This window comes from Girardinichthys multiradiatus, chromosome 4 (assembly GCF_021462225.1).
Source record: "Girardinichthys multiradiatus isolate DD_20200921_A chromosome 4, DD_fGirMul_XY1, whole genome shotgun sequence".
Classification (NCBI taxonomy): domain Eukaryota; kingdom Metazoa; phylum Chordata; class Actinopteri; order Cyprinodontiformes; family Goodeidae; genus Girardinichthys; species Girardinichthys multiradiatus.
Genome location: NC_061797.1, coordinates 16,995,550 through 17,008,525, shown reverse-complemented (window position 1 = coordinate 17,008,525; position 12,976 = coordinate 16,995,550). Strand labels below are relative to the sequence as shown.

Genomic DNA, 12,976 nt, shown 5'->3' with positions numbered 1-12,976 from the left:
GTAATTTTGAATTCCAGGAACCTAAACTCATTCACATTCAGCTTTGCTCCACTGACTTGAACAATGGACAGTCTCTGACAAAAACATAATCCCATATTTTATACATGCAGTGGAAGTAGCTCCTGTCAGGGAACCAATGTTAGAGGTTTAGGCTTGATTATGTAGGTCAGTCTAGTCTAAACATGGTTTATGACAAAATAAAATAAAAATGCTCTTGCTGTAAACTGGGTTTATTGCTACTTTCAAGTTAAACGAAATAGAAGGTGATCAACAAATAAAAAAATTTAACTATTACAGAACTACATAAATGTCTATATTAACATTTTTTTTTCAGTTTAATGTAACAAAAAGAGCAGATAAGGAAAAAAAGGCATTTCAATCTCCCATGATGTTTGCTAAAATAAAAACAAGGCGGCTGCCAAATGGGAATTTTCTGAAGGCACCACACTGCTCCTGACCCAGTAGTTTAAGGCAGACCCATCACCTTATCACTATGCATACCATTCATAAAGTCAATCTGAATACTGTAAAGCACAAAAATCAGAAAGACAGCAACTTCTGCACTCACGCTTTATTTGACCCAGCGTAAGTCTTATATAAATGACTTTTAAAGCAAACAACATCAAACCAAAGTTAATGGGATTGTTGTTTGCATCATGCTGCCAAATCAACAACAAATAGTACTACCAGTGCCATGGAGTAAATACTAACAATATTCCCTATAATATCTAAAGCCCCCCCCCCCCCATTTATACCTCATTCTTATCTGCAGATTGACCCCTGCTTCCTTTATGCTCTCATATGCCTCAGTTAAAAATTTAAAAAACAAATCTAACTTAAACATTGTCCACATTCTTTTAGAGAGCAGTGTCTTCAGAGCCAAAAAGTTGGGTGGCAATGGCTTGGTAGTCAGCCACTGGGGCTTTTCCACCAAAATCCGAAGGCAGAATAGCTGAATCAAATTCTTTAAAGTAGCCGTCCAACTCTTCACCATGAACAAACACCTGTGGAGCATCAGGGAAAGTATTAGAGCTTTCTGATATCAAATAAATAGACCCACTCAATAAATAGTGGACAGCAGCTTCGTGTGTCCTTGTTAGTACCCTCTCCAGCAGCTTGGCCTTCATGAAAGGTTTAACGACGTTGTAGGTAGTGGTGAAGTACCAGGGCTGGTGAATAACATGAACCGCCTTGAAACGGGCAGGAAATGAGTCCTGCAGAGTAATGCACAACAAAAGCAGACATCTGAAACACAGCTTTGATGTAAAACTTTAAGATGGTTTAAAGTCTGCCACCTGTCAGTGTTAGAACATTCTGTACTTAGAAAATTACGCTTCTAATTAGATGCTTTTAACAAAACAACCATCTAAATATAGATATTATATATTGAAAACTTACAACTGAGATAAATGTCACCTTCTAATCAAAATGTATTTCTTCCACTAAATTATTCCAAATGCAAATGAAGTTCAAAATGTATAAAAAAATTAAGTCATGAAGATCCACTAAAAAATATCTAACCTGCAGTTTCCCCAATGAAGCACACATTTTCACCACAGTTCTTCTGGAACCCATTTAATGATATTTGAAGTCATTATTTGCTGTAGGACCCAATTAAAGACCGATTTCTGTCACTTGCTTCTTGTAGTATCATGATCTTCCACCAGAGGGCAAAAGGCAAGGCAAGTATATAATTCAGTACAGCAGGGTTTTGAGGAAAGTGACAACTTTGTTAAAGAAGTAGATGTTTCAGATGCACATGTATCAAAAGACATATTTTTTGGTATTATAGGGTCATTTCATTCCCTGTAGGTGTGGTCTGACCTGCAGCATGTCCACCATCTTTTTGAGCTCAGCCGTCTTTATCCCTGAGGCATGCTGCATGGTAAAGCCATTAAAGTTTTCAATCAGGACAAAGCCATTGATCTGAGTCTCTTCATTTTCAAGTAGCTTCTCCAGGATCACGCAGTATGCTCTCAGCACCTGTTACACATGCAAAAACATGTTTTATTCAGCTGAATGACCTCAAAGCTCTTCAAGACTTCAAGGTCATTGTGTCTACAGCCACCTCGTCAAAGGTGATCTCCTCCAGGTCCCAGCTGTCGATGTTGAAGAGCAGAACCACACGGCCATATTTGTCTCTGCTGGGCAGAACTACTGGGTATCCTGCCTCGATGGTGCTGCGGACCGCCTCTGGGGTGAGGTTCTCAAATAGCTCGGGATAGTCCTTCCTGAAGCGGACGTAACCTGGAGGATGCACCAAGCATAAAGCTCACTCACATAAAGTATTCTCCAAAGTTTTAACCTTTTTGGGTCCATTCACACGTTGTGTTTTTTTTTTTATTTCATTTCATTTTTGTGTAACTTTGGCTGTGTTGAAGACAATTGAATAAAATTTGGCCAAGTTTTTTATTTTGGGTTCAATTTTAGCTTATCTTTTTTATTAAGTAACAATAGATCTGCTGTATATTGTACACTACCAGCACATCAAAACTGAAAAAATGAACATCCTACTTTCACACTGGGTCTTATTTACCGTCTGTGTTCAGAACCTGACCCATTAACAGTACCTTCAGAGCTGAGCCTTATTGTACCGACGCACCAATTAACCAACAGAAATCTGTCTGTGTGTTGGTAATTAACCCTTCAGAGCATGCTCACATACCACATTTTGCTGTCATCTAAATTAAACATAAGCATGTTTTTATTTTCCTTCTATTTCTGTGTTTTGTTTTGAGATATTAGACCATGGATCACCTCAAACTTCATTATGGAGGATACATTTCTGGTTAATTTAGTGTAAATTCTGCTACTGAAATGTACAGCTTAAACCTTTAAGTAATTAAATGGTTTCGGAATGCTGCAAAAATATACAACAACTATATGATCATACAGAGGATTGTGAAATAAAAGGATATGTTTTAAGTTCATGGAGCTGAACCAGTAAGCGCAGCAGAGGGTGTCCTCCTGTCCAATCAAAGTGTATTCTGCTTTTTAATCTCCTCTGATCTCAAATACATCCTGCTCAGCTCAGGCATGGGGATGTTCCCAGCATATCACTAAGGGCCAACAAGTAGAACCAACTTGGTGTCCAATTTGGACACAAAGGAGGGCTTTGTGTCCTCAAAGACATGCAGAGGCTCCCAATTAATGAATACAAAACCCACTGTTCCAGAGATGCATAAAATTAGGAAACAAAACTTGGTCAAGACCTTTGGAGGTCCACGATTCTTTCCCTGATGTCTTGAACTATTTTTTTGATTTTTGACAAGAGAAATCAGTGTGTCTGAGATGTTGCCTTTAAATACATCCACAGGAGTGGCTTACTTTAACTCCCATCCTGTAAAATAAACTTATAAAGGGCTTACAAAGCCCTGGCTAAATGTTTAAGGGCATAATAATCTCAGAGTATACAAACTTCTGACTTTGAAGAAAGCATCAAAAAATGTATATCTCGTTATTCTGACATTTAGCGCAGTGAAGTAATTTCTGTATCCCAGTTGACCTAAAACAGGAAACGTTTTGTATGATTTAATGTAACACACTAAAGAGTTTATAACCTTTGTTTTCATCCACTGCGATCAATAATAACTAAAGTGAAAATAAAGGGATGTAGGCAGGAGATACGCTGCCTCTTTCTCTCACCCTTCATGAGCTCATGGGCTCTGGTGACGTCAAACTTTCGTGCTCTGAGGAAGCGAACCAGCAAAGAGTCCGGTTTGTCCCCGAAGCGGTCCTGCACCAGTTTGGCCAAGTCGTCTCCTTCTGACGCTCTCTCCTTTATCATGGCCCGTAGATCTTTCAGTGATGACGCCCGTCTTTCAGTTGTCTCATGCAGCTCATCCTTCGCCTGAAAAAAACAACAAAAAAATAAGAAAAGGACTTTATATGTAACAGCAGAATGGCTGCAGAAAGAGAGAAAACAACTTTCAGAAATATTCTACCTTTTGCACAGTGTGGCCAGGCAGTTTGTGGCAGGGTCCAAACACCGGCCCATGATCCTTCACTGTCAGGTGCGCCAGCTTTGACCTCATGGCCTGCTCCTCCTCTGACACCATACGGAAAGTTCCCGTCTGCCCAAACATGAGTATGTTGCTTTAGATTAACACTTTAACATAAAACCCAATATCAATACATGAAACTAAACCCCCTCTGAGCTGATGAACATTAGTTTCACATGATCAGAGAAAGGACCGGTAAAGCCCAAATGCAACTTCAAGGTCCAGCTTCTACTGGCACAATACCAGCACTAAACAGCGTCATGCACTGACAATTTCAAACCTTACAAAACAAATGCTTTTTAAATAGTGAACAGAGGCCAGTCACTCATTACTGGTCAAAACAAGGGGAACACCAGCGCTGAAATGTGTAAAGTAGTCCAACTTACAGCAGCCATGGTTGCAGCGTCTCACAGCAGCAACACAGTCACTGCAAAAAGAGAACAATTGGCACAAACAGAGACATGGTCTGAGGCTTTTCATTTAAACTTGGCCAGAGAAAAATCAATCACCTCTCCGACCCACTACAGAACCACTGTCTAAAATCTATGAGAACACAAAGGACAGATAAAGCAAAATGTTTTCTTTTTTGGTTTTGTAAAGTTTTTATCTTTCTCTAGAATAACTGATTCTAAATAACAGGTACAAGACAACATATAGTGTTGAAATGCACAAGAGAGAATGTTTTTAACTAAGTAAAATACTTTAGTATAACATTGCAGCACAGAAATGTTTATTTTTTCTTCTTTGCTTCATAGGTAAGAAGATTTACAGGCATATACATTCAGAAATATCAGCTGAGGCTATAATTTTATCTGTTAACTTTTGAGTTTTGTTTTACATTTAAACAAAGATCCATATTTAATTGTAAGTTTTTGCTGTTGGGCTACAGCAGACAGTTAACAATCTGAATGTCTTTTATTGGGAAAGAAGTAGATGTTTATATCTCTAAAATTGGAAAAACAAAACTCAATTTAGTGTACCATAAAAATGAAAGTTTCTTAGAATTATAGGCTGTGGTTTGCAACTTTAATATACAAATAAATACGACAGTTACTGACATGGTTGAATACACCTGTGTAGTTTAGGGTTTATAAAAGCTAATAAAGCTAAATATTAATAAAAATAAAACATTTCCTTTCAAAAGTTGTTTTAAAGGGATTCAGCATCTGAACCCAGGATCTTTTCAACAGTGCTCTGCAGCTTCTCTCCATTTTAAATGTGTGTTATATAGATTTTAAACCTTATTGCAATATTAAAATCAGAACAAAGTTTAATTGAAAGCCTTTTCCAAACATTAAATTGAGTAGATGCATTATTTTTTTTATTGATGAAAATCACTAAAGAGCTCGAATCTAGTATTTGTCTGTCTTTGCTGATCTCCCTGTCTGGCTGTTGTTTTTACCTAAAAGCTGAGCAGCCTTACCTTCTGCAGACAGGATGAGAGTCCCACAGAGAATGGCAGAGGACAGGAGCATGGCCAGGAGGACCAGGAGGGGAGGGAGTTCCTGAAAGCGTCACTCAGAGATGGATTAAACTTGATACATTGGATTACAGAGAGTAGCTAATCAACACGATGCAGACTGTGTGGAAGAAGACCTTTTGAGTTACGTTTTGAATCTTTATTGGGGTCAGATTTTTTAATCTGACTTTTGTTTGCCACATTTTTGGATAACATTGTTTCAATGTTTCTGTAATTTTCCAATCTGTATTTTCCCTCACATAACCTTTAAATAGTCTAGTTTTGTTTTCTTGCAAATATTTTTGTCATTTGTGGTTCTTTGTCCCATATTGTTTGCTCAACCTATTCCATAACAGTTACAAAATAATTTAAAATCCTTCTAACTTTACAGACATATAGACTATATAGACTATAGCTTCTGTTAAGTATAATAATTTTGAAAACACGGGTCTGAAAAAAAGCTAAACTATAGCACAAAATTACATAAATAGTCAACATTTCTTAAAAAATACAATTCGATGAAAACAATTTAAATGAATGCTTCCCCTTGGAAAGTATTTTGAATCCCATTTTCATACATTTGTTTACCTGCATGCAACTGAGCAGTTGCTATACATATAGTTGCATGCAATTAATTTGAATGTGTTCAGATGAGGCTTGCTCATCAAATTAAATGTACGTTTTAAAATTAATAACCTTTAGACAGATATTAAACATACTTTTTATTAAGCCCACATTTATGCATTAAAATGTTTTTTTGTTGGTCTGATGTAATATTCTATCTTAAATACTCTTTTCATTAGCTGTAAGAAGAATACCATCATAAATACTAGAAATAAAGGTAAAAATGATGAAAACATCATTTTTTTTTTTTAAATCTGTGTTGTTTTTCTCTCCACCATGTAGGACTGGACGTTAAGCAGCACACATGTGACGTGGAAGCTCAGGCTTTGACTCAACTCTTGTCCTCTGTGAAGGAAAACTCACACTTTTAGTTTCCCATAAAACATTCCCGTGACATTCTTTGCAATCCTTCTCAGAGGGGGGCAGCTTTGTTTTCTGTCCCAGATTATGGATTACTTATCCATGATTGCACAGCATCAGACGGCCTCTCCTCTGTTGTGGTACCAGCCACCAGCCACAGTAACAAAGATTAAGACATGAACTTTTATTAGTTTTAGTTTGATATAATGTTATTTACTATTTCTTTTTCTGCTTGCTTGGACTCCTGTACTTTCCTGTACATAGGTTTAGATCAGTAGTTGCTTTATTATTTGCAGCTGGTACAAACTGCAGCCTCCCAGGTAATGCCAGGAGTGAGAAATCATTAACGTGAAACACTAGCTCTGACCTCTCTTTACCAGCTTCCTGTTTGCTACAGGATATGTTTTAAGACTATATTGATTATCTAAAAGGCCTACAAACAGAAAAACGAGGTTGACCACACCTCTGTTTTGACTGGAGCCATTAATGTAACTGAGGTCTTTGTTTTCAGCGTATTCAAGGTGCATGAAGCGAAAGGAAAGAATGCATTTTCTCCTTCCTAAACTTTTCAAATCAAATCTGAAGCTCAGAAATGTTCCCTTCTCATAATTTGCTGCTATCATGTCTTAGGAATGATGAGACTGGGGCACATTGCTGCTGATTCATAACTTTAGAAGCACAATTGTTAGCATTCTAGGAACTGTTTTTCACATGAGATCTCAGCTGCCCAGTTTTTAAAGCCTCGTTTGTTTTTGTTTTCATTGTTACTCACCTACGTTTGGGCAAAACTATTAGAAAGGAACTGTAAAGGAGAAGTATTTATTTCTTATTGGTATGACCAGCGATTTCAAATTGTTTTATTCAGAGAGAGTCTAAGAGTAAGTGCATTATTGTGAGATAGAAGGAATGGTTTACAAATGTTTTTGCAAATAAACATCTGGATGGAGACAATCTGTACACATCAATTTCAAGTCTTGCCTAAGATTCTGAATTGAATTTAGGTCTGGACTTTGACTGGGCCATTTTAACACAATAATATGCTTTTATTTAAAACACTTGACTGTAGCTTTGGATGTATGTTTAGTGCCATTGTTCTTCCTACAAGGTTAACCTTTACCCCAGTCTCAAGTCTTTTGCAGCCTCTAACACACCTTCTTCCAGGATTGCCCTGTATTTATGCATGGTGTGTTATGGGTGATTTGCAATGTTACTTTTCCTCCGCACATAGCATTCTGCATTTAGTCACATCTGACCAGAACATCTTCTTCCACATATTTGCTATGTCTTCTATGTGGCTTTTGACCAACTTTAAATGCAACTTTTTACAGCTTTCTTTCAACAAGGGGTTCCTTCTTATCACTCTCCCATAAAATGCAGATTTGCAAAGCTTACGACTAATAGATGTCCTGTCAGCAGAACTGTAGATCTCTGCAGTTCCTCCGGAGTTACAATGAACCTCTTGGCTGCTTCTGTGATCATCTGTCAGTGTAGGTGGACCGCCATGTCCTAGTAGGTTTGTAGTTGGACTATACTCCATTTTTGGATACTGGATTGAACAGAGCTCTGTGATATGTTTAAAACTTGGAATATTGTTTTATAATCTAAACCTGCATCAAACCACGACTTTCTTCCTGATTCCTACTGATTAGGAAGATTCGAAATTATCTAGTTCCACTGGAGTTTATTAGTGGGTATCGAAGTAAAGAGATTACATACAGATACAAGGCACACTTGTCGCATCTTTTGTAAAAGAAATTATGAAATGATGTATCCGCTTCAGGATTATGTGGTACATTGTGTTGAATTATGCTCTAAAACAATGATAAAGTACACTGAAGTTTGTGGAATGGTTTTAGGGCTATATATACTTTCACGAGCCAGTATAATACAGATTTGTCACTGAGATAGCAGCAGGTTCTGTTCTACATGTATTGACTGGAATTGACTGGAATTAAATAGCTAAGAGCTGCTGGTAACATCATTTTTCAAAGAGTTAAAAATAAACTCGTTTTAGCCTAATTACTGATAGAACAGAGTAAAACATGTAGTGAAATTTGATCTCTATATAGTAAGACGCAGTCTTTGGTGACACAGACAGATCTAGCTCCCAGTTTTTATGTCAGCTAGAACATTTCCTGTTTTTGTTCCATTGGTATTAATTGTATCAATCTACTTTGTGTTTTTGTTTCTGTTATGGCATAATGTACATCATTATCACCGCCACAGCTGCAGGAAGTGGCACAACATGTTAACACTAACAGTAAACAATGTGTTTCAGTTCTGAGAGCAAAATGTAAGAATACAGTGGAGTTTTGTCACTGAGACGAGGTTAATGAGCTGGACAAACAGATCCCCCACCACAGCTGAACGCTCTAACTTCCAGCTCTACAAACTGAGCACTCTTTCTTCTTAAACTGGCGCATTTACCACGCTTTTGTCCCCCTACAAGTACTGCTCATTAGTGGATGTTTATGGGTGACCTCCTCTTACCTCACAGCAGTGACCAGGGGTTAACAATGTCTCCAAATGCCCCATCAGACACATTTTTTTTTATTTCCTCTGGAATACAGTTCTGATGCAGGATGGGATGTACCTGATAGTGAAGATATTTTATACTTAAAAAAAACAAAAAAGTTTAATCACATATTTGCAACTACGTTGATTTCCCAGAAATCCTTATACTTCACTTTGCTCATCATCCTCCTCCCCCATTAATAATTATCAAAATCAATATGATCTTCTAGTTCATTATTTTCCTGCCAGATGAATGCTAGTGTCTTTAGCCATTATTTTCAAGTAATCTTATTATTTGCAGTAAAGATGAGTGAAAAAATGCTGTAATAAACCGTAATCTACCTTACAGTGCTTTGAAAAAGTATTACAGGTCTCTTCCGTGTTTGCTTTTTCCATCTATCGGACATTGTCTTCCGCTAATCCGGGGTCGGGTCGCGCCACAGCAGCCTAAGCAGAGAGACCCACACTTCCCTCTCCCCAGCCACTTGGGCCAGGTAGTCCCAAGGCATTCCCAGGCCAGCTGAGAAACAGTCCCATAGCGTGTCCTGGGTCTTCCTATGGGTCTCCTCTCGGTGGGACGTGCCCGGAACACCTCACCAGGGAGGCGTCCCGGAGGCATCCTAACTAGATGCCCGAACCACCTACACAGGCTCCTCTCGACGTGGAGAAGCAGCGGCTTCTCACTCTATCTCTAAGGGAGACTCAACTCTCTCTTCACCACAACAGACCGGTACAGCGCCCGCATCACTGCTGACGCAGCACCAATCCGTCTATTGATCTCCCGTTCCATTTTTCCCTCGAGAAACTTGAGGATGCAAGAAGAAACTTGAACTCCTCCACTTGAGGCGGGACCTCCCCCCCAACCCGGAGAAGGCACTCTACCCTTTTCCGCCTCAAGACCATGGCCTCGGACTTGGAGGCACTGATTCTAATCCCGGCTGCTTCACACTCGGCTGCAAACTGCTCCAGTGAGAGCTGTAGATCACGAGTTGATGAAGCCAATAGAACCACATCTTCCGCATAAAGCAATCCAACGGCCACCAAAACGGATCTCCGGAACACCTTGGCTGCGCCTAGAAATTCTGTCCATAAAAGTTATGAACAGAATCGGTGACAAAGGGCAACCTTGGCGGAGTCCAACACTCTCCGGAAACAAGTCCGACTTACTGCCGGCAATGAGGACCAAGGTCTGACTCCGGTCGTACAGGGACCTAACAGCCTGTATCAAAGGGCCATACTTCCGGAGTACTCCCCACAAGATTCCCTGAGGGACACGGTCGAACTCCTTCTCCAAGTCCACAAAGCACATGTAGACTGGTTGGACGAACTCCCATGAACCCTCCGGGACCCTGCTGAGGGTATAGAGCTGGTCCAGTGTTCCACTGCCAGGACGAAAACCACAGTGCTCTTCCTAAATCCGAGGTTCGACTGTCCGACGGACCCTGCTCTCCAGAACCCCCGAATAGACCTTACCAGGGAAGCTTGAGAGTGACTCCCCTTCTTAATCTATAAGGTCAGATTTGTTGATGGACCCACCATTGCCTGCAATAACAACTTTAACTATTCTGTAAACATCTTCCACAAGGTTTAGGAGTGTGTTCATAGCTAGATGAAAAACCAGAATTGCAGCCTTCGCTCTAATTCATCTCAAAAGTGAGAATCAAGTAGAATCAAGAAATATAAAGTGGAGTGTATAAAACACAACTGTTGTACTCTTGCCTTCATTACAGTCTCGTCATAATATCCACTGGCTCCGGTTCATTTATAAAACCCTACTAGGTCCTTTACCTTCTTACTTAAATCAGTTACTACAACAGGAATGTCCCTCAAGAGTCAATACTTGTTCCTCCCAATTTATTAAACTGAATGTCCCTAAAGCCAAGTATTATTTTTTTCGCTTTGCTGCTGCAAATGATTGGAACTTTTATCAAAACGCACTGCATCTTGAAAATTAAACACACACTAAAGGACCTTTTTAAGGAGTCATGTAACTGTTTTGTTGAATGAACTCACTGATTGTTGAATGCTTGTAAATGTTTGTTGTCCTATGCCTATTTTCCCTTTTAAGTGTTTTAGCATTTTCAGGCTAACACTGTAAATAAGAAATTGTTCTTAATATTTTGCCTGGTGACATAAAGGTTTAAATCAGCTAAATAAAACCTGTCTGACAACATGAAGTAGAAGAACTTAAAGAACAGATGACAAAGTTGCTGACAGCTATTAGTCTGGGTAGGATTACAAAGATTTTTCATAGGATTTGGGAGTCCACAGTGAGAGCCTGGAGTGGCCAGCCTACCAACGTTACTCCAACAGCGCATCGGTGACTCATCCATGAGATTGCCAAAGAACCCAGAGCATTGCCCAGACTTGCTGCACTTAATGGGACTGTGAATATTTCTGTTTACCATGAAATCCTGAAGGAGCAATGATCCAAAATACACCAGCAACTCTGCCTCAGAATGGCTCAAAAAGTGAAGGCTTTGGACGGGCCTTGTGAAAGTCTTGATCGAAATCTTGAGGTTCTGTGCCATGACCTTAAACAGGACATTAATGTAGCTCAACAGTTCTGCAATGTAAAGTGGGGCAAAATTCCTCCAGAAAACTCATTGTCAGTTATTGTAAATGCTTAATGGCAGCTGCTGCTGCCAAGGGCAACGCTTTTACTTTTTCACACAGGGTCAGGCTGGTTTGGATAGCTTCTTTCCCTCATCTATAAAAATCATTTAACAACTGCTTTTTGTATTTATTCAGGTTTCCTTTGTTTTTAAATTTGGTTTGATGATCTGAAATATTTAAGTTTGACTAAAAAGCAAAAACAGAAGAAATCTGTACAGCACTACATTTTATATAGGAAATACAGATACTTCACACTTATCAGAACTTAATACAAAGAATAAAATCTGTTTTCATTAATATATAGTGAATCAGAGTGTCTAGACATTTTTATTGACTTCCTGTCTCCCTCAACCTGTTTGTCTTAGCAAGCGGTCACATTCATAAGAAGGTTCCATTTTTATTTTGCACATAGACTGTCATTGTTTTCGGAATAGATCTGACCCACATACAGAAGTACACTCTGGAGAACGAAAAATCAGTAAAATAATGTTTTATTGTGCAACAAGTAATCAGGAACATGAACGAGTGAATCTCCAACTGTATGGAAGGAAGGGGAAGAGAACTGGTGAGACAAGGAACTAAAATGAGGCAGAACTAATGATAAATAACTAAGTTGAATAAGTGAACGGCTTTACTAAGTAGGTGCAGTCAGGTTGCCAGGGGTTGAGGGATTCGGAGCATCATGTTTCCTCTGGTGCTGTTTGAGGTAGACTGCAAAAACCATCTAGTTATCCAAGATGCAGATGCTTACGTTGGAGGGTGGACAGGGTACGCTTAATATCTTGATCCAAGAAAAGGAGGAATCAGGAAGGCTGCCAGCCAGAGCGAAATCCAGTTAAAGTCAGTAGTTCAGAAAACGAAGTCCTTAAAATTGTCAAGGCTTAACCCCAAAACTTCTGAGGTCTGTGTTCAGCGAAGTAAATCCAAGAATCAGGGTTTCAGCCTGCGAAGGAGCATAAACAACGTTACTTAGAGCACGAAAACGACGCTTAGACTAGAGGTGGCTGAGTTTATTACCACTGTAGGTAAACACTCTCGCGTCAAAGTGCTGGCAGCCTCCTGCTTAAATACTCTTCATGCAATCAGCAGAATGAGATGCACCTGTCCCCCAGTGCACCTGAGAACTCCAGCACCACCTGGGAAACTGAACGCAATGTTGCAAGCACGACATAGACAGCACATGACATTCACTCATATCCGCTTCCCCCTTAACATATTGCATTGCACAATGCCAATACTAAATGTATAAGATAAAAATGAAACAAATATTTACAATAAAGACACATTAAATAATTAAAAGTACTATTGACCATTACCTGTACATACTGTAATCGTAATTCAATGTTTTCATTGCTGTTTAAGGCTTTGATGGAGAGTGGAACAAATGAGTTCTTGTAGCAGT

At 39.2% G+C, this 12,976-nt stretch overlaps 1 protein-coding gene across 2 annotated transcripts; it reads right to left on the bottom strand.

The window, feature by feature from the left end:
- Positions 1–212: 212 nt before the first annotated feature.
- On the bottom strand, positions 213–5,542 carry rlbp1a (retinaldehyde binding protein 1a). 2 transcript variants are annotated; one of them, XM_047362644.1, is made up of 8 exons: positions 5,425–5,542; positions 4,388–4,428; positions 3,945–4,073; positions 3,646–3,850; positions 2,069–2,247; positions 1,825–1,983; positions 1,104–1,214; positions 213–1,004 (listed from the first exon to the last, which is right to left on the bottom strand). In XM_047362644.1, the coding sequence occupies exons 2-8, from the start codon at positions 4,394–4,396 to the stop codon at positions 858–860; spliced, it is 939 nt and encodes a 312-aa protein (XP_047218600.1). In that variant the 5' UTR covers positions 4,397–4,428; positions 5,425–5,542; the 3' UTR covers positions 213–857. The 2 variants fall into 2 exon arrangements, with proteins under 2 accessions (XP_047218600.1, XP_047218601.1); XM_047362645.1 differs by lacking the exons at positions 4,388–4,428; positions 5,425–5,542 and having other exon boundaries at positions 3,945–4,085.
- Between the last annotated feature and the right edge of the window lie 7,434 nt (positions 5,543–12,976).